The sequence below is a fragment of the Rissa tridactyla genome, chromosome 16, assembly GCF_028500815.1.
Source record: "Rissa tridactyla isolate bRisTri1 chromosome 16, bRisTri1.patW.cur.20221130, whole genome shotgun sequence".
NCBI classification, from domain to species: Eukaryota; Metazoa; Chordata; class Aves; order Charadriiformes; family Laridae; genus Rissa; species Rissa tridactyla.
Window position 1 is genome coordinate 3,319,104 of NC_071481.1, and position 21,282 is coordinate 3,340,385.

Sequence of the window (21,282 nt, forward strand, 5' to 3'; positions counted from 1 at the left end):
AGTTAGTCTTGCTCTGGGACACCTCTGCTGTCTTGCCGTACGCCTCTCTAAAAATAGCACAGAAGAACACTACCTGGGTTATTGCTTTTATTTTCTTGCATGGAGGGATTGAGGTTTCTTTAGTAGGCCACTGGAAGAGGAAGAAGTGACGCTGAGAGTATAGGTAAACTGTAGGAGTAGGGTAAAACTTGCCAATAGCTTATCGGAAGAGAGCAGAACGGTTGTGGAATGACCACTGTCCTGTAGGGCACAAGAGGGTGCTGTGCACTTAGCAGATAGCAGGCGAAACCCTTTCTTTAGTAGTACAGGTTACTGTAACTGACTAATGCAAATAAAAGATTAAAGAAGTAAAGCTTTAATATCTTATTAGATAGAAAGTTTTGCAGAATCTCCCTTCCTGCTATCCAAAATTGCCTGAAATGCCTGACAAGTGAATGAAGCTTCAAAAAGATTCAAGACTTCAAAAAGATTCAATTTCTGTGCTGTGTGGGGAACAGATGAGGTACCGAAATAAGCGGTAGCTAATGAATAAAGCTGAACAGACAAAATGACCCGGGAAATGTTATACAGAGAAAGACAAGTCAGGAAGAAGCTCTCCGAAATCAGAGACAGCAAGAGAAAGGTGTCAGACCGTGGCAGGCAGCCTGTGATGGCAAGCACTGGAGCTGGACTGGCATCGCTGAAGCTCAGTGCTGTTACGTGTTGGCAGTGAAACTCTGTTTGCCTGGATGCTGTGGGAGCTGGGCTGATGTCTGACGAACCTACAGGATACCTGTCTCAAAATATCCAGAGCCTGATAGTGATCCCTAGTCTCCCGCCAACCCCTTCACAAACATCTCGGACAGGAAAGCCCTGCAGAGTCTGCGCGGAAACTGCAAAGTGCACATGAGTGTGCAGAATAAGCTGTGAAGATAGTGTTGCTTATAGTGCTTCCCCTACAGGGGGCAATACGTAAAGAACGCACATGAGCAGCTGAGCAAAAGGAAGCTCTGTTTCTTACAGAAAGGAGTGGAAGTTTTAGCAAGGGCTGGTGGCATTTTTAGGGAAGCTGAGTCCTGTTCGTCCCCCTGCCACGAACGTGTTCTTGGATCTCTCACAAATTGTGCCTTATTGTCTGTAGTCTCCCATCTGTGAAACAGGCATAATAATGCTGAGGAATCTTTGAAAAGAAAATGTCAGAGTCTGATTCTGTACATTTGATAGAAAAAGGGTGGTTCTGCATAGGAGGAGCCATAGGGACCCTGAAGTCCTGTGTATTGATGACTTCACTAAATGGAGGGCTACATCTCTCTATACAAAGTTATCATTACTACAGGATACCAAGTCAGTTCTGCTCTCCTGTGTTAGGATCAGCTTTATCTCTGACTTAAAGTCTTAATTGAATTAGGGGCAGAAAAACAGCAAATTACAGCAGGAGCAAGTGTTTGCAAGATATGGCCTTAAAAGTTCAAAAAGCATCAATTCTGCCTGAGAAATACCAGTTGCAGTTACTTGTTGATGCTGATTCATTGAATCCTGACCACAAGTGTTATTTTGCATGGTTTTTTTATTCAGAGGTAGGCTATCAAACTTCCACTTCCTCTGTAATTTAAAGGTAAATATTTTAAATAATCATCTCAGGAATTAATTGGGCTTTGCCCTAGTGATTTATAGAGGCAGCTGTGCCCACTTCTTTCTGGGTGGTGTTTTAAAAGTAATTCGAGACGGGAGAGACAGACACCTGGAGCAGGATGTGTGTTTATGGTAGCGATCTAGAGGCTGGCTCAAGATTTAGCTAAAAGACCTATGAATTAGAAAGAAGGTATATTGCAAAAAGTGAGAGAGGTGTTCAAAGGTATAACCCTTCCTGGCATGTTCATTCCTGACAGCAGTTCAGAGAATTGCTGTGGTTGGAAGGGGCCTCTGGAAATCATCTAGTCTGATCCCCCTGCTCCAGCAGAGTCAGAGCAGGTTGCCCAGTGCTGCGTCCAGTTGGGTTTCAAATATCTCTGCAGATGGAGACTCCACAACCTTTCTGGGCAACTGTTCCGGTGTCTGACCACCCTCACAGTAAAAAAGAACTGTTTTCTTGTGTTCAGATGGTTTTTAGTCTGTGCCCGTAGCCTCTTCTTCTGTCAGTGGCCGCTATTGAGAACAATCTGGCTCTCTCCCATCAGTTCAATGTCTCTACACACTTACAGGAGGAGATGATAATGCTGCTCCAGTATTTAAGTGCAGGTATCTGGGGAGGATAGGCTATCTTAGGAGGAAATGTTTGTACCCTGTCCTGGATGAAAGATACTCCAAATTCAGTTATGAAATATGACCTTAAATCAAGATTACTGGTGTCTCTGACCTAGGAATGAGCTTTCCAAAGGTGTCTGAGTTTGTGCTCTGATCTTCCGGACACGGGCACCCAAGTACAATCTGTCTCGTTAGAAAAATCTTCCCTCATAGTGCATAGGTGTGGCCCAAGCACTACAGTGCCGTTTTTGTCTGCTTACACGGTGTGCATAGGAGGGAGGGATGGAGTTAAAAGTTAAGCCTGCAGCTGGCAGAGGACTTGCCTTTCTGGGCGTGGATCTGGGGATTCCAGAAAAACACAGATGCCTTGTTGCAAAATCATCTCTGCTGTCCTATGGGAGACGGTCAGATTGATTGTCAAAGATTTCAGCCCCCTGAAAATAAAGAAAATATCTTCATTTTTAACAAGCTGAAGATTTGATCCACTATTTGCATTTTTATGTGGCCCAACAGACATTAGAAAGTAGCTGGTTTGGTCATTAAAACAGGAAGGAAGAAAACCCACACTTTTGAGACCATATTCCTTGTTGCTACAGGAGGTTATACTTCTTGGTTAAAAGATAACGAGTCATATTTAAATACTGTTAACATGCTTGCTCTAAAAGCTGAGAAGCCATCCAGAAGTCAGTGTTCCTTGTCTTTGGGCTCCCCCCCTGCTGCTCTTCTGCTCCCTGTTTTACAAGTGAAAGGGAAAAAAGCCCTTAGCAGTCAACCAGGACACTTCCCTGACCCTCGCCTGCATTTCTGGAGGGTATTGGTCACCTTGATGTAGGCTCCCGGGAAGAAACAAAATAACTGATTTCATCAGGGTTTATTACCTGAAGGGCTTTTTAAGCATGAGCTGTTGCTGTCAGAGTCACAGGATCAGGTGTGATTTCCCGTTTGCTGGAATATACAGCAAATATGCAAACAGGCTCTCGGCTTTTTTTAGCTCACAAAAGGGAGTCCTTTGAAAGATCCTCCGTTTACCCAATCATCGCTTTCCCTTACACTGTACAGCATTATAATATTCTGACAGTGTAAATCCTCACATTTGCCTCCCTCCCTCTTTCCTTCAGTCACTCTCCCTGCCCCCTCCCCAGCCTGCTGCTATCGGATCTGTGATGATATGTGATCTCCTGGATACAACCACACACACACACCAGTACCAGGCACTGCCGCTCAGCTGAGCAAAATGTCTTTCTCTTAGAAGTGGTGCTCATCACAGCTTTCAAATCCTTGACGATGTTGCCATGCTTTCCTTTCTGCCTTCTGCCTTTTTCTGTCTTTGTCTGCCTGCTTTTCTTACCCGTGGGTCATTTTTGCCCTGCTGTCTGTAGCTGTATGGACTACCACACCATAGACTGCCGGGATCAAGGACTCCCAAGTGTTCCTAATCCATTTCCATTGGATGTACGGAAACTTCTAATAGCTGATAACAACATTCAGGCGATACCAGCCGATTTCTTTATATTTTATGGAGATCTAGTCTATTTGGACTTCAGGAATAACTCCCTCACCTCTTTAGAAGAGGGCACTTTTAGCAGTTCTACCAAACTGGTGTATTTAGACTTAAGCTACAATAATTTAACACAGCTTGATGCTGGGATATTCAAATCAGCAGAAAAACTGATAAAATTGAGCCTTGGAAACAATAACCTGGTGGATGTGGATGAGGCTGCTTTTGAGAACCTGGAACAGCTCCAAGTGTTAGAACTGAATGACAATAACTTACAAAGCCTAAATGTGGCAGCCCTAGAAGCGCTTCCCTCCCTGCGGACTATACGCTTAGAGGGCAACCCTTGGGTCTGTGACTGTGACTTTGCCAATCTTTTCAGCTGGATACAGGACAATGCATCTAAGCTCCAGAAAGGTAAAGCTCGGTGCCTTACAGTGCAGTATGTACGTTTCTCTGTCTGTGTGTCTTGGAGGGAAGGAGGGTTCTTGGTCAAATCGTCTGTGTGCTGCCTGCAGTGACCCAAACTGCATTTTGGTCACACTGTAATTGCATGCTTTCGGCAAATGAGTCCATTAAAGTGATGTTGACTTCTTTTTAGCAGCAGGTCCTCCTCCCAGTTAAGAAATAAAATGTAAAAATCAAGCCCTAATAATTTTGATTTATACACTAAACTTGCACAGGCAGTGAAAGAGCCTTTTCAAATTCGTTCAGCCCAGAGCTGGTTCTCTTCCAGACTTCATTTTCTCTCTGGTAAATATATTTTCTGCAATAAGCCCTTTGAGCGGCTAAACATTCTGTGCCAGCTTCTTGGGAGAACTGATTTTTCTCGTTTTACTGATCAGCTATAAAGCTGCTACAGAAGAGTTAAATCCCCATTTTATGCAATTGTGGTTGTCAGCCCTTTCCTGGAAGTATTTTGTTGTGATGCCCCGTGTTTGAAACTCTCTTCAGTAGCTTGATTTTGTCTCTTTTCATTAAAATAACACTGCTTCCAATATTAGAAATAAATTGAAATGGCTCTGGAGCACCCTAAAATGCAGGATATATAATTCTGGTATTTGGGCCAGTAATTTTCAAAAAAGCATGGGTGGGGAGTATTAAGACTGCCATGTGCAGGGAATCCCAAGTCTTATTTCCCACCCGACCCCAAAGCCTCTCTTAATCCAGCTTTAGCAGGAGATCATCTCACAGTTCATGCCTCCAGACAAGCACGAGGGCATAAACCCGTGCCATTGAGCCACCCAGCTGCTCGCAGAGGGAAACTGCGTGGAGCACAAAAACTTTGTAGGGGCTACAGAGGGTATACAAGCAGCGCCCAACATGAAATCACTGGCGTCTGGGCTGTGTCCGAGGGGGGATGTCTCTGCAGAAGATGGTGAGAGCTGAAAGGCTGGTGGAGAAGAGCTCAGAAGAATGGGTTGAGGTCGGGTGACTTTGAATTCAGGCAAAAAGGGAGAAAAAACAGCCTACAAATTTCAGAGTCTGCTCTCTCCTTTCTCGATCATCAGAGTCTATAGTCAGTTATTCACGTTCTTCCTATGCTTATGACCTTGGGTAGCATTTTTTCAATATACTCATCTAGGTTGCCCTAAATATTCTTAGCTGTGGTACAGCTGTTTTAAGGAAAAAGTCATTTGAGGAAAAAGCACTGGGTCTTCTCCTGTCTGCCTCAGTGAAACTTTCATCTTGATTCTTTCTAAACCAAACCTGGGCCTGTTCTCCCACCTTCCCTGATGCTTTAGCTAAAGTTTGCTGTATTTGAACCAAGTATTTGCCCATCTCTCGTGCTAAACATCTGTTCACTTCTCTGTGCTTTCCATCTCTTTTAATGAATTTCTAGCTCTTTCCCATTTATCCAGACGGAGTCTGTTCAGTCGGAGTTCCAGCCCGTCTCTCTTTCCCCCTGTCAGTGTTTTAAAGCATATCTGAACTTTTATGTGGAAATCTCGTGTGATTGATTGATCTTTCCCATAGCATTGCTGGTGTTCCCCAGTGCCTTGCAAACTCAGAGATGCTTCCTCACAGGATTTTCTCTCATCCACAGTTGTGTTTCAGCCAAATAGCTAAAAAATGACTAGTTCATCCAGATCTTCCAAACTTTCAGTTAGATTTGATTTGGGAAGACAAGGAGGGAAGGAGCAAATATTCAAATGGTTGGTTTTATCGGAGCTGTCCCCCTGACATGGCCCAAGCAAACGATTTGCATTTGTTCCCAGGAGCAAGTCCCCTGAGATCTTTGCAGCCAGTCATGTCAGCGAGATCTAGCGCATGGATTCAGAAAAGCGTGCCAAGTCAGCGTTTTCATTGCTTGTGAGCTGCTGCCACAAAAATACTGGCTGTCTCCTTTAATAAACTACCAAATCATTATTCACGAGGTGAGGGCAAAACTCAACCCAAAAACGAAAAACTGTCTCAGCGACATTTTAAAACCATATGGCCGCCATTGAGTCCCTTTCAAAACAACTTTTAGAAAGTCAGTGTAAAACCAATTCTTAGAATTATGATTTGAATGCATTTTACATCCAGTTTTCAGTTTTTAATGATGTCGCAGCATTATACCCATTAGGAACTAATCACGTTAGCGTTACTTGTGTGGCTATAGTTGTCCAAAGTCCCATTGGCCTGGCCTTTCCTGGGAGGCGTGGGAAGAGCAGCTCGCTGAAAGATGCAGCATTCAGGCTCCTTGGCTTCCCCATGCTACTGCTGTGAGGCTGCAGGCAGAAGTATTCTTGCAGCAAACACATCAAGATAAGTAGGGCAGCAGGCATTATGTCTGGAAATGCTGCAAAAGAAAAAGATAGGGTTACATTTTCAGGGCCCAAGAAAAGAGCGTAGTTATCTAGGCCGCATTCTTTTCCTTGGTAATTCTGCGGCAGCTCAAGTATTTGCATTACGTGGCCTGTACAAATGGGAAACAGCAGGAAAGAAAAAGGAGTTGTCTGGCATTTTTCTTCTATTGGTTTTCTTGAAGAATAAACTATAATTAGCAGTACAGAACAGTTCCATGACAGATTGAAGTTCCCCAGCCTTTAAATGGCAGACTTTGTAACCTGGCTTTACTCAGAAGGGAAACTGCGGAAGGGTGAATGGCAGTGAACTTGCATCGGTGATCCCCGGTCCTTTCACGAAAAGTACAAAGCACTGCAAAGAAACTAAAAGCTCTGTACACTGTCGTGTGTCTTACGCTGGCTTGGGATGCTTCGCAATGGGTTAGAGAAGAAAGGATATGCCAAAGCAGAGAAGCAGCACGCTCCTACCAGTCTGGGGATGAACTAGGATCCAGGCTGCAATTTGCAAGTGTCACTGGAGCATCGCAGTCCCTCGAGATTCAGAACTGGTAGCAAGAAACAGGAGGTAAATGGCTGGGAGAAATACATTGACAGATTTAGGTTCTGGCCATTCATTTTGATTCCTCACTTTGAATGACACTTAAAATAGTTTAACACGCCCTGTCTGCATGTCTGAGAGCAATCACTTAAACTGTTACTAAGCCCAGCCACTGCTCAACCTTTTAATTTTAGCACTGCAGTAAAATGGGATGATGGTCACAGCTGCCCTTGGGTGGGTTTTTTTTGCAAAAGAAATACCAAGTTGATTTAAAAATTGGATTTTTGTCAATGTGAACTGAAATCTCACTAATTGATCCTGAAGCTCTACCTCTGTAATTAAGGCCTCAGGAGAACTTGGTGATCTGAACAAAAGCCATGCTTCAGCTCGTTAGTTTTGCAAAAGCCAGGTCCGTTTTCTTTCTGGCACGCTCCCAGAAACAGCTTGTAAAGTCCGTACTGCTGCTGCCCGGGCTGACTGGCTGACTGGAAAGCCTCTTCCCAGCTGAGCTGCCTTTGCACATCTGACTTGTCGCTTCACACAAACAGCTGGGATTTGAATCGTTTTACAGATCCCAGCATTTATTCATCTCCCCTAAACTTCTAAATAAAGGCTTAATTGGCAGTAAGTGAATACTTTCGCATGACAGATTTGCAGACTTATTAAAGAAACTGCACTGAAAGTTTTGCAGTTAAACTCAGCACTTTACCTTCAATCAAACCCAGCACTTTAAAACAGCAAACATATTTTTATACTCGTAAAAAGATATTAAAACCAACATTTTCATCATACTCCAAAACCAAACCACATTTTTTCCCTCTGATTTTGTTATTAATTGATTAAAAACAAACTAGTTTCTGTAGTGCAAAGTAGACAAAGGAACTGTGACAACCAGTGGAATGGTGATAAGTGGATAATACAGAGCAGTTGTTCTTTTTCTCAGAGAAGAGGAAGCGTTCACTATGGGCCAGTGTGGTTAACTTCTAAAACTTAAAGATTTTCTGTAGAAGGATGTTGATTTTATAGGCATTTATTAAGCCTGAACGGCAGCATGGTGGCCAATAATTCACATTGAAGGCTTCCCGTTAGGAGGAGCATGGAGATTAAGGATATAGAATAATTTTTTGGAAATACAAAAGTTGTTGTAAGGTCTCTGTCCCTTCAAAAAGAGGTGTAGAAACCCTCGTGGGAGGTTTTACTCCATGGAGGATATGCAAATTCTCAGAACAAAAAATATCTTGAAAGAACAAAGGTTTAAATTGGTCCAAAACATATTATTCAAAGAATTCAAGGAAATCATGTATCTGAGGTGTGTGCTATTATGTTCTATCCTCTGCTTGCTTGTATGTGATCCATCTTCTTGAATTGTACAAAAAGCAATTGACAAGACTGAAGTTCTCTAAAGTGGCAGAAGAAATGAAGAAAAATACAAATAAAAGCAAGAGAGGTAGTGAATAAAGGGAAGGATGATCATAGGTTAAATAATTTGGGGTCATAATGTTTCAAAATTTTGAATTCATTGAAGTCTAAGGACTTTGAGATTTGCCTTTGAGATTTCTTGCATTTTCTGCTTCAATGGGAGCTGGAAATCCTACAAAAATACGCTCAGTAATTTCTCGTATTTGGAAGGGCTTTCTTCTGCTTTCAAAGCTTGTTCTGTGTCACATTTTCTCTTGGCTCAAAATGCACTTTTCCTTTCTTGCCTCATCTCTTAACCTACTTTTTTTAGTAATACTGTTTGAAACTCAGGGCTTATCCAGCAGGATGTTGTCGCCGGTGCACCTGAGCTACAGAACCAAGGTTTAGGAACAATTCCATTTCAGTGTTTAAATACAAGTGGCTTTGATGAAATACATTTTTGCTGAAAGGTGCTGTTTCAGATTAGTGCATAGCGCTGCGAAAGACATTTCTTGAACCCCTCTGAGGGTCTCATCTCGATGAAGGGATTGGATTTGGAGAAAATGCATGTTACAAAAAGAAATCCGAGCAGTCCGCAGCGGCCACACTGAAGTGCTTTGTAGAGATCTCTGTTGCTGATTTTAACTTTCTGTGAACATGCTTTGGGCAGCTGTGCCTGTGACCTTGTTTGCTAATGACTAATGCATTTTTAACATTACTTTTAATTAGAGTTTAAGTATTCCTTGGAGTGTGACTGTAGTGTCTCCTTTCTGTCATCTTGTCCTCGTTTTGCTTTTTACTTTTTCTCTTCTCAGTATCTTTTTGGGAAGTTGTGTAAAGTTTCTGGGATTGCAAGAAATAGTCAGTGTCTGTGCTTTTTGTGCTAGATGCGATGCTGTTTTCTCAACCTTTTGTGTTTAATACATACTCAAGTTCCCCACTATCCATTGCAATAATGAAAAATGTTGCTGCCCTTTCTTATAACAGTGTTAGAAAGACTTTTACCAATTTGATGAGGTTTAAACTGAGCATTTTTGAGTAGCCTGTGTACACTGATATTTCCAGAAAGACTTGAAAAATTCATTCAGAATTGGCCAGCAACAGAATTCCAAATAGACTTGTGCTGCCCGTGTGATAAATAAAGGAAACAGATGTTCTGAATGTTTGAAATTAAGGAAGCACAAGTTTAAGGAAGGATCGGTGCTCAGTGTTAGACTTCCCTGTCACAGTCAGGATTAGCTGGCATGGTGTCAGTGCCCATCCTCCTGAACCCTAACGGTTACGTTCACACCACTAGAAGCAGAACTGGTAAAAGAAGCCTGAAGAAGACAGAACTGGGTCCACTTGCAGAACTGTGTCCTAAACAAAGGTAATAGCAGAACTTTACTGGAAGAAAGTCCGTTAGTGGTAGCAAATCCCACGTCACAGCACAAAGGCTGTAGCTAGGACCATGTTTTCCTCTTCATTTGGTCAAATGTTGCTCCACTGTGGAAAGTTGTGTGCACAAGACTACACATTTTTAAGATACTCAAAGGGTTTTTTAGTGCCACTACTGATGCCGATGCTGTTTAGCTACTTTCAAGATTTCTGTAGCTAGTACCTCCTCAATATGGATGGATAGGTAAATTCTGGTAAACTTGATATTTCCAGGTATAGACTGTCTAAGCAGAAGCAAAGGAGAGAAGGATGGCAGTTCGAGGAGGCAGGAAAAGAGCAAGAGCAGGTGACAATGAGACTGAAAGCAGACTTCTGGAACAGGAAACTCAGACTGAGTTCAGTACTAAAAGAAAGCTGTTACGTGGTTCAGAAGTGAATCAGTGTAGTGAGAAGAATGGAGTGATTTTTGTAAGCATCTTTAGAAAGACTGTGCCATGAGGTGATTGTCTCTTGCTTCTCAGGCTCTTTCTATAATCCCATTCCAATCTAAGATCTATTACTAAACTTATTCTGTAAATAAAATAATGTCTTACTTCACTAGTCCAGGCCTTTGTAGTAGCCCTGGGCTCACTGAAAATGTTAAACATTGTCTTCAAAACAAAGCGTCATAATTACATGAGAGCACAGGTTTCATTTGACCTTTTACCCTAACTAAAAACCAGTGAAACAACTGAGCATTTTTTAAGTCCTCTTGACTTCTCATTTTTTATCAGTACCAATTTATTCATCTACTATGATAGAGAAGGCTGCCTTAGCTTCGCGTGCTAATGTAGAACCAGAGCAAGCTTCTGCTAAAAAGGACAGGCTGTTCTGTCCATTACAGCCATCCAGTTCTTCCCCCAGCATCCTGCACATGCTTGCACATCTCTAGTACAGAACATAATATCTGTTTTTTGGGAAAGGAATTAAAAGCCCTAAGACATTTCACATATTCAGCAGCTTTTACTCTGTTCAAGCAGAAACTCCTAACAGAAATTAGATTCCCTAACAAGCACATCAAATCTGTTTCTATATATATACATGTATAAATATATAATTTGATATCCTAGTCATTTTCAGTAAAATGATCTGACTGCCACTGGCTTTTCACTCTGTTTCTTCCATCTTAAGGTTTTTTGGAGTACTTCCATCTTTCGCGGATTTGAAAATGTGATGACAGCATTTGCAGATGTGAACACCTAATGTTAAACTTTATATTTAGGCATGGAGACAAACTGTTGAGTACCCTTTAATGTTGATCTGTGAGACTCTAGGGCACTTGGCCATAAAAAGCTTCGGGCTTCTTTTAAGCCTTACTGTTCTGATAGCTTGAGGCTATTTCCAATGAAATTGCACAGCTCTTCAGAGGCAGTGCCGCTCGCTGCTTATTAATACATCTAATACGTTAGTGACAGTGTTTCAGTAGACTAAAGAGAGCTATAGCTGGAGGCAAAATACCAAACAAGAAATAAAATGCCACATTTAAACATTTCAAGTCTGTGTCAACTACATTCCGCAACATGAGAGAACAGCTAAATTCCACCCAAAAGCGCAAATGTCCATTTTACTTCAAAAAAAAAAATTGAAATAGCATATTATAGTGCTCTTACATTTATTGTATAGATAGTAATGAACATGTGTGCATGAAGCTCACTTAAATGTTTATGGCTTCAGATATTTTTCTGGATGTATTTCCTATACATACTGGTGTATGTATGAGTGGGCATTTTCATTATCACATATTATTGGACATTGCTGAATGTTAGGAAACTAGTTCTCTTGATACCTGTTTTTTGTGAACTCTACAAAGACCCAACAGAATTGTGGCCTCTTTTTCTTTTTTTTTTTTTAAACTCAGCATCCAAAATTATATCTGGGAAATCTCAGGCTGAGGGTTAACAGACAGACCTTAATATTGAAGTAATTACGAATTTCCGAAATTCTCCAACAAAAGAAATAGTTAGCATAGGTTTTAGAAACAAGCAAAGACAGAAATGCACAAGGAGTTCTTCAAAAGAGAGTCAAGTAGACCTGGAGTAAGTGATACCTCTTGCTGCTTGTCTTTAGCTGGAGGAAAATAAAACAAAACTCACAATATGATACTCATCAGTCAACATGTCTAGGGAAAACTCATGTTGGATCCCAGAGCAGGGAATTTCCATGCACTCATCCAGCCAATGTACCGTTTGAAAAATCCTGGTCGAACAGTACCTATGAGAAACATGGTCGAATTATGGCTACAAAGTACCAGCAGAATGGTAGAGAAACTTGGTAGCTGGGGTTTTGTGGGGCTTGGGGGAAGATCAGTACAGTTATAACTTGTGGCATTACAGCATTGTCAGTCTGTTTTCATTAATTTACAAGGAAGTTATGAATTATTTGTATAAAGACTGGTTTCAGGCTGCATCCATTTTCTAAGAGCTTCATTTTTATAGGGGAAATATTTCTGACTCTGCAAGACAAGCAGGCTTGTGCATCATCTTTACAGAAACAAATGCAAAGTGCTTATTAGGATCCAGCTGCAGCTTAATTGCCTATAATTTATTGTCAAGGTTTAAGTGCTAGACTTCAGTGGAGCTATAATCCTCTAATGATAAGGCATCTCAAAGTCATATTGTTCTAAAACCTGTGAGGGAATTTCATCGAAATAAACGCTACCTGGAACCCTCCTGCATCACTTCTTCATAAACACAAGTATGTTTTTTTTTCTTTTTAAAAACATGCCTCTGCTTTTAACATTATGGTTCTACAATTCCAGCATTTTCACACTTCCCATGTTGCTTAGATGATCTGTTCCTCAGGGTGCAGACCCATATTTTCATCTTGCTTTATTTTTTCAGTGTTAAGAGACAAGCCTGTATAGAATAGAGCACCTCTCCCTTGACTGGGACTTCAAAGCATTCCCTTTTCAAGAGCAAATAATACATTACAGCTTGCCACTATAGTACACCTGCTTCTTCAGATACAGTGTGTGACATTGTCCTTGGGACAGCTGGAGTTATTATAGATAATGTGATGGCCCTGACCAAAATAACATAAGCTATGTATTTATAACACGCTCACACTTGTTATTTCATTTACAGATTTGTTTGGTATGAAGAAGCAACTCTTTGAACATGTTGTAGAAGCAATGGGATAAATATAACTACCATCAAAGGTTTTCTTGCTGCAGCCAAGCACTAAATATCAAACTTCTTTGAGATACCCTTTACAAGAAGCTTGGCTGATTTTTTTTTAAAGAATAAATTGAACAGCTTCTACAGAATTATTTTTTTTTAATTAAATTTTAAAAAAACAAAAGTAATACTATTCAAGTGGATAAAGCGTGAAAGTAGAGCACTAAGCACTAAGGTTAAATGGCACTCTCCTGTCATCTGGAAGTCTTGTGTGTGGGGACAGGTAATTTGATTGAGCTGGTCTATATGCAACGGAATCACCAAGAGGAAAAAAACATGCCCGATAATTAATACTGGTCACTTCCTAGAAGCCATCCTTTTGTTCATTGTTCATGCAGAGGATGTACGATGACCTGGGATTACTTTCTGCCCAAAGAACAAAATAGGAGCTCTTGCCAGGCGTGAATGTGGTAGGACAGGTGGAGTGCAGAACACCAGTTCTCCATGCACGCTGTATTCTCATGTCGTAAGGACAACCTACTTTTAAATAATGTAAAGAAAGTACCATATTGCTATGGAAGGAAGCAGGTGAAATGTTCATATGTCATCTTAGGCAAACATGCACGTGACCTTCAGATCATTATTTTTCCAGGTAAGCAGTTAGAAGCTCTGGTGCAATAACCACTGCTTTGGGAGGAGAAATTCCTTGTGCTGACAGAGATATAGCTGCTGGTCTTACTGCTGTTACAAATGAACAATCTGTTCCAAATTCTCTTTGGAGTCAAAAGAAAAGCTTCTGGTAAGCTGTATTGGGTTTTGCAATAGCGTCACGACACAGCAAAGAAAAACATTCGCTGAACAGGATGGACTAATAAATGTTCCTCTCGCCCTCAGTTACTGGCATGTGCTTCCACCGAGCTCTGCAGTCCTTCCTGGCTGCTTCCAGCACAATTCTAGCAGACTGCCTTGTGTGCAGATAGGAGAAATCAGTTCATTCCTGTCCTGCTGAAAAGATGGTGCGCACGCAGAGTGGCTGAAGCTGTAGCTGGGACCTAGCAGGGCCTCTGTGCTGGCCCCTGGTTTATGGTGCTGTATTTTGCCTATTGGCATCTATTGTTCTCAATGACTAATAATTCAGTAAAAACTTGAGGCTAAGCTAGCACATTGTAGTGTCACAGAATAAAGCAAGTAGAAATTCCCATGTAATCTATTTGGTTTGAGAACATGACCTAGATTCCAGTACCCATGGCTACATGGAGAGGAGCTTTTTTATTTCTCGTTATTGTACAATCAGAGTGAAAATCATTACAGTACACTGATTCTCGTAACAAGAAATACCCTCTAAGTGACTTGGTATGTTGCAGATTCTTTGCAGTTCGTATTGTGTGTGTTGTGATGCTAGCTGAAAGCATCTGGGAAATAGGAATAGAGCTCACAGTCTACAGCTCAGTTTTGATCCATGGCAAAACTGCTCTTGGTAATGGTAATGAATAAGTGGGCTCTTACTTTTCCATCTCTGGGATCCTGGACAGATACTAAAATACTAAGTTATTTCTATAGCCCAGGGATGCAGTTTGTAGAACTGCTCAGAAGAATAGGGGGGGTTTAGGAGTCTTTTTTGCTCTCTCTAATATATTCTCTTTCTGCTTCCTTATGGAAGCCCAGATCTGATACGCCAGCTCATCAAGGTCACTCCAGCACAGTGGTCATTTTAAAAGCTGTCAGGTGAGGACTCTAAAGAATTTCTTTTGCAGTTGGTCAGAAATAGAAAAAGCAGAGTTGTTTATGGTCACCTATGTACTCTTTCTTTAGACATGCTGCAAGCGTGGCTCAGCTGCTATGAAAACAGCAGTTCTCATGAGGTCTCAACAGCTATTCTAGTGGTTTGTTTTACAGAAACACAGTTGTATAGAAACTTATATTTTCTTGTGCTTGCTACAAGTGAAATGGAATTATGTTTAGGTGCCATATTCATTTGGACCAGGCTTTTCTGTCAGAATACTGCAATGATCTTTTCCTATTAGCAAGAAACTTCCTCTTCAAATGAATTTGTGATATGTTACATTCATTTTCTTGCAGTTTCTACCTAACAGCAGTAACTGCTTTGATTACTGTCAACATCATGTTGATTTATTGAAAACTGTTCGCTTTTTGAAATCTGATTAAAAAGACACAAGTCTTGGAAGTCCAGCTATGGCTTTTTACTCCTCCCATCTTTCTCAGGGTTTTGAATAGAGAAAGATATCCATTTCTGTCCCGTTTTGCTTCTCACTCCCATTAACCCCTAGAATTCCTATTCCCAAGTCTTGATGAAAAGACTTTTAGTAGAAAGGTTTGTACAGAGGGCTCTATCACAAGCTATAGAGTGCAATAGTATGTACTTCCTCTAGCCATCCGTGCAGTCACAGGCATGCTCGAGTGCTCTGGTATGTCAGCTTGTATGCGAGATATCATATATGAATGCTGCAGGTTCCACATTTCCAAAAGTCTCAGAGGATGTTTGAAACCCTGTGGCTCCTTTACCTTCCAGGCCAGTTCCATAGACAGGAGGCTTCAAAGAGCTGCAAAGCGAGTTGCCTCACCGTCTGGTGTACATCGCCAGTGCACTCCAGGCTCAGAGAAAAAAACACAGCGTGTATTCAGGTGGCAGTTTGCCTAGAGGAAACTATTCAGCCTTGGGTGTGCTGACTGCTGTCCTGTTCTGCTGGCAGCTTTTATTACGTTGTCAATGAGAGGAGCATGAGAAAGAGGGAAGGCAACAGAACTTTAGGCAAATCCGGCAGATACAGGATGGCTTTTAGGGATCAAAATTTAGTACAATCGTCATTACAAGGTCAAGTAAGTCAGGGTGATAGTTTGATCCATAGTAGACTTCGATAAAGCTCTCTCTCAAATCAACATAACAGCTGGGCTGGATCCAGATAACTGGTCAGGTTTGCACTACTAACCCTAGGAGCCTGGGTTTAATAGTAAAACTTCATATGTCGTAGCTATTCAGCCACAAGAAAACTGGGATTCACAAAAGCAGAGGAAATCTTACCATCACACAGTCGTTATTTAAAGTGACATAATGGTTATATGGTAGAGCTGTGTGATGGAAACGCCCTGTGCGGTGCAGAGTCAAAAATGGAGAGTCCGTTCCGTGATCATTAGCAAAGAGTGAAAGTGTATCAAGTAAACCATCAGCAGTTCTTATGTCATTAATACACAATTCTTGTATTTGCCCCTTACATGCATATCCTCAATAGCAAGATAAAATCTATCTTGCCACCAGCCATACAGACTTAATTCACTTCATTATTTGTTCCGTTTTATCCCTGTGAATATACTCTCCTGATTTTCCCCTGTTGTGAATGAAGAGGGAGTTCCTCAAATGCAGTGAACCGTATGCTTTTACTGTCCAGTATCAAACTGTATTCGCACCAGTTTTTAAATTTGGATGGTTTTGCTTTCACTATGGAGAACCCAGCTTCAGGCGTTCTTCAGTAATGCGTGGAGGAATAATATGTGCTAGTCTGCGTGTCCTTATGACAGTCAGAGAGAAAAGGTGAAAGTAGGTCATAGACAAACAAGCATCCATTAAACCTCAGCTGTTGTTTTGGCCAGCAGGAAAAGACAACTGTAGTTTTAGAATTACATGGGAAAAAGTAGTGTAGAAGGCACCAAGGTGTGGAAGGAACTTCAGTATCCCTGTTACCCTGTTTTGGAGTCAGGATTTGTGTTCATTCATCTGAACACAAATCCTGACTGGGAAGTGCTTCCAGGTCTGCAGATTTAGATGCATCCAGGGTTCAACATTCCCTTTTTTTAATCCTCAAAATCATCGTCCCAGGCTGTACCTGGCCTCCTGGAGGACTGAAGGTAAAATAACTTAATTTCCAGGAGCCACTCAGGGGGGTTATGTGTGGCTTTTGGATAGTGACAGATTTTGTTCCATTTTTTCCTGAATTTTGTACAAATTCATAAAGTTAGAATTAACCCTAAACATTTTCTTCAGCCATTCAATCTCTGACCAGAGCAACAGAAGGATTCATCAATATCCTGCTGATTTGTTTCCCTTTCCTCTTCTTTGCAGGTCTCCATGAAATCCAGTGTTCTCTGCCTGTAGAAAACAGAAGAATCTTTCTGAATGAATTATCTGAGGTCAGCTTTAGTGAATGCAAATTTAGTTTGTCATTGACGGACCTTTTTATCATCATCTTCTCTGGAGTCGCAGTCTCCATTGCTGCTATTCTGTCAAGCTTCTTCTTAGCAACTCTAGTACACTGCTTCCAAAGATGTGCTCCCAGTAAAGATGACGATGATGATGAAGACGACAGTGAGGACTGAACTTAGTCTTATACTTAAGTTTCCTTGGTTTATAAGTTACTAGATCATCAGCTAAAGTCTAGGAAGAAAACAAGTAGATTAAAAGCTTTAAACATGAATTAAATGAAATCACAATGTGTGAAGATCCGTTCTAATCTCATGACGGTCACAGCTAGGAATTGCAGTTTGCATCTGAGACTGTTAGCTTTGCTTACATATGTAACCTGATGCGATGAGACCGGGTTAATTTCTACGATCCTTATTCAAACACTGCATTTAAATTTGAAGATTGGAGGAAAAAAGGGGAAAGGCATAAAAAAAAAAGTTCCAGTGTTTTAAAAGACTAAGTCACAGCTTCCAGATGTCCTTCTGATGACATGCAGATTCTTGTAAGTGCTTAATAGCGTGTTCTAAATGCACTTCGAAAAGGACTGGCTGGATGGAGGCATTTCAGCTGGAAAATGAGGAATCAATTTAAAATAGTGTCCCCCTTAGATCTAAGTAGTGGGAGATTCTATTAAGCTCACACAACTTTCTAAGTAACAAAATGCAATTAAAATGATTCCTAGAATTGTAGAAAGCCTTACAGGAAGGTTGGCATTTTCTCTCTACAAATGTTCTCTATAAACATTCATCTTCCATTTAGCGACAGCAGTTGCAGGCATCATTCAGCCAAAAGAATATTTTTTTTTCTGTAAGTGAATACGATTCTAGATCTGAATCATCCACTGCAGCTGCCTGGCACCTCTCTGGTCATGGCACAAATACTAAATATAACATTCTTTTGCATTTTTAAACACAATGAAGTAAAGGATTTCCCTTCCCTGTAATGCTAGGCACAAGTAACTGTTGCAATACGCAGTCCATTTAGTTATTTTAAAACACTAAGGGCTATATTCTGCTCCTGATTATACGAGAGTGACACAACTGAAGTGAACACCCTGATCCAAATTGGCAACTCTCTAAACAAGAGTGGAGTCTGGCCCAACATGTTTCCAACTGTATTATAGATTTATCAAAACTTGAGCTCTTCTATATAACGGCAGATATTTTTGTTAAAATTAAAAGAGACATTTATTACAAGAGATTTTTGGAATAGTGCCGGACAGCTTTTTAGGATAAGTATATTTTTTAAATATTTGTAATGGAAATATTTTTTTAAAGCTCTGTGTATTTAAAGTATTATCTAGAATAGCTGTGAGGGCTTAAAGTAATGAATAACATAGTAGTAAACAATCTAAGGACTGTATGCTATTATAAAAGAATTAGACTGATAAAAAGTAGCATCTATTTAACTACTGTAAATGCTATTATTTCTTTAAAAACACTCCTTGGTTAAAATATTGCCTTGCTCAGTTAATACGAATGGTCTTTTACGGACAGTTAGTTCCAAACCTCTTGTATCTGTTGTGCTAATTGTTCAGGCAGACAGGAGTGAGTTCCTCGGGGTGTGTTAGGGGGTAACACGGGGCAGTAGGTAGGGGACAGGGTCAGGACTCGGGACTCCTGGGTGTTGCCCCCATCTAACGGTGATCAGCAAGACGACCTTCAGCAAATCACTCCCTGTCTGTGCCTCGGTTTTACTACCTAGAAAATGAAGATCATAACAACTATTTATCCTTTTCAAGTGCTTTGAGATATGCAATGGGGGGCACTATAGTGGGGCTATGTATAATGATTATATTCGTTAGGCTGTAGCAGATGCTCTGCAGTAGGTCTGATCTGATCTCGTATCAGTGTGGCTTCACTGGTACCACTGGAGTTACTCCGTTGGCTCACAGTTTGCAATGGAGTTTGCACCATGCTGAGGTCAAAACTGGGACAAAAGTGTTTATTTCTGTTAGCTCTACAGCTTATTCAATGCGACTTAATGCTACCATTGTTAAGATTATTATTTCTGAAAACACACTGAAACGGAATTAAGTAGGACAGTGAGAGGATGTTTGTATCAATACTGTCTTATTCTATTCTGATTCTTTCAAGAAAAATGACATGATTTTCACTGTGTAGTGCCATGATTATAAATAACACAAATATATTTATAATTTCAACATGGGCTTTCACGTTTATTTGTATGTGGGTATGAAAAAAAGGAGAAAAACTGTGCCTGATTCTCATCGTTTGAAAGTTGGGTTTTGCAGTATGGTTGGAAATAGGCAACTTGTTGTGCGGTGCAGTTCACGAAGTCCGCTCCCTTTGCAACAAATGCGGATATGTTATCAACAGTTTTATATTTAGAGCTGTGCAAATTGTTGAGTCATGGAACAAGAAACCGGGTCACACTTTTTTGTCTGTAAGTTTTATTATGGACTCAAAACTCGCAACTAGTTAGCAAAATGATTTGTCCTACCAAACCTTTGAGTGAAACATCAGTGAATGTTTCAGCACATGTCTACGCTTCCTTTGGTAACGAATTCATGGGTTTGTTTCATTGTCCTGTAAGGCTGACTAATTTTGCAGAGGTCACATCTCAAACTCAACTCTTTTGACTGGGTTCTGCTCTTACTTGCAGGTTCATCCTACCGTGGTGCCTCAAAATGAAGATCTAGATTTGTTTATAGTTCGTAGCTTTTTGTTCAACCCAACATAAAGCCCTGAAAGCACTGATTATATTTGGAACTTTAGCACCCCTCAGAGCAGCAAGGAACAGACCAAGCTGACTCCCACATAATCCAGTGCAAGCTGAAGAGCAAGGCTTAGTAAAGCTTTATTTATGAAGCTGCCATTCTGGACACTCCATCACATCAAAGTGATTTTGCAAAGTATGTTTTTTTTCTGGATAAGAAACTTTAACAATATTTTCCCCTACTAAGTAATATGTATTTCATAAGTATTGAACTCATCCAGTTAGCAATATTTATTCATTGTAAGCATTGGCAGTTACCTACTATTAATATTGATTTTACGTAATTCTAATTGCTAGTAAATGAGACAGGATTTAGTTCTTACTGGGATTTTTCTTATTTTATGTAATCTTCAGGGCAAAACATTCCCATTGGAATCTTGCCAGAATTAGTGGTCAGCATAGCAATCCCCTACAGAACTTTGAAAGCCAATTTCACCATGAATAGAAAGTAGCCTGAAAGCTGCAGTATTATTGCAGTCTTATCTCCACAAAGGTTAGTAATGTGGAGGTAATCCCACCTCCGGCTTTGTGGGCATGGGAAGTGTTCCCGTGCAAGGATGCTGCTGTGGGTGGGATCCCTTGTCGGACTGCGGTAATTCCCATTAAGATCAGTGACGTTACAGTGGTGCCAAGTATAAGAGCTGAATTTAGCTCCCTGTGCATCGCTAGTTTAAGAAGCACCGCCTGTAAGTGATTATAAATGTGCAGTAGAAAGTTTGTCCTCGTTTACAATTTTCCTTCTAAGATGGCTTTGCTTTAGCGGTGGTATCTCTCACTGTCAGAAACGAGCAGACATTTTACCTGCTTCAAGGGGAAGGGAAGATACTATGCGTGACCCAAATAAAATGTTGCAGGCTCAAAGAGCCGGGAAGCAGCTGTCACGTTGCCTGCAGATATGTCTCCTTGATGAAATGCTGGATCTTGGTATGTGTGAGGATCCAAAAAATGTGCAAGAAAGCAAATCTACATGATGAAATTGAGATAGAGCGTGACTTTTTAGAAGTGTGTGCCTTGGTTTAAAAAAATCTCTAATCCACAGAATATTAAAATAAAGATCACCTGAAGCGACTGTCCAAACCTAGCATTTCATCCTCAGTCAGCCAGCGTCATTTTGAGGCAGCCTCAGACCTGCTGTGATTCTTACTCAGATGTGAATATTAATGGCTCATTTTTTAGAGCAGCATAAAAATGCATTGGGAAAGTACCTTGAAGGGATGGTTCTGGAAACTCATAAAAAGGACCATACTGCTTGCCTACCTCAGATGTATAGTAGAGAGTGAACCATTGTACACTGAGAGCTAAAATTTAGCCTGGCAAACTTAGAGGTGACCAAAACTGTTCTCGTCTTTTGGCTGTGGGAAGAACTGTGT

General features: G+C 40.8%; 1 protein-coding gene across 2 annotated transcripts in view; it reads left to right on the forward strand.

Moving 5' to 3' along the window:
- LRRC38 (leucine rich repeat containing 38) overlaps positions 1-19,209 on the forward strand; it is a 66,615-nt gene extending 47,406 nt beyond the window's left edge. Inside the window, exons 1-2 of one of the 2 annotated variants that reach the window (XM_054222604.1) lie at positions 3,493-4,135; positions 17,054-19,209. In XM_054222604.1, coding sequence (XP_054078579.1) covers positions 3,508-4,135; positions 17,054-17,307 — 882 coding nt within the window. In that variant the 5' untranslated portion in view covers positions 3,493-3,507 and the 3' untranslated portion in view covers positions 17,308-19,209. Of the gene's footprint in view, positions 1-3,492; positions 4,136-17,053 lie in introns of those variants that run through there. The other variant, XR_008469541.1, reaches the window with a different exon arrangement.
- Positions 19,210-21,282: the final 2,073 nt, after the last annotated feature.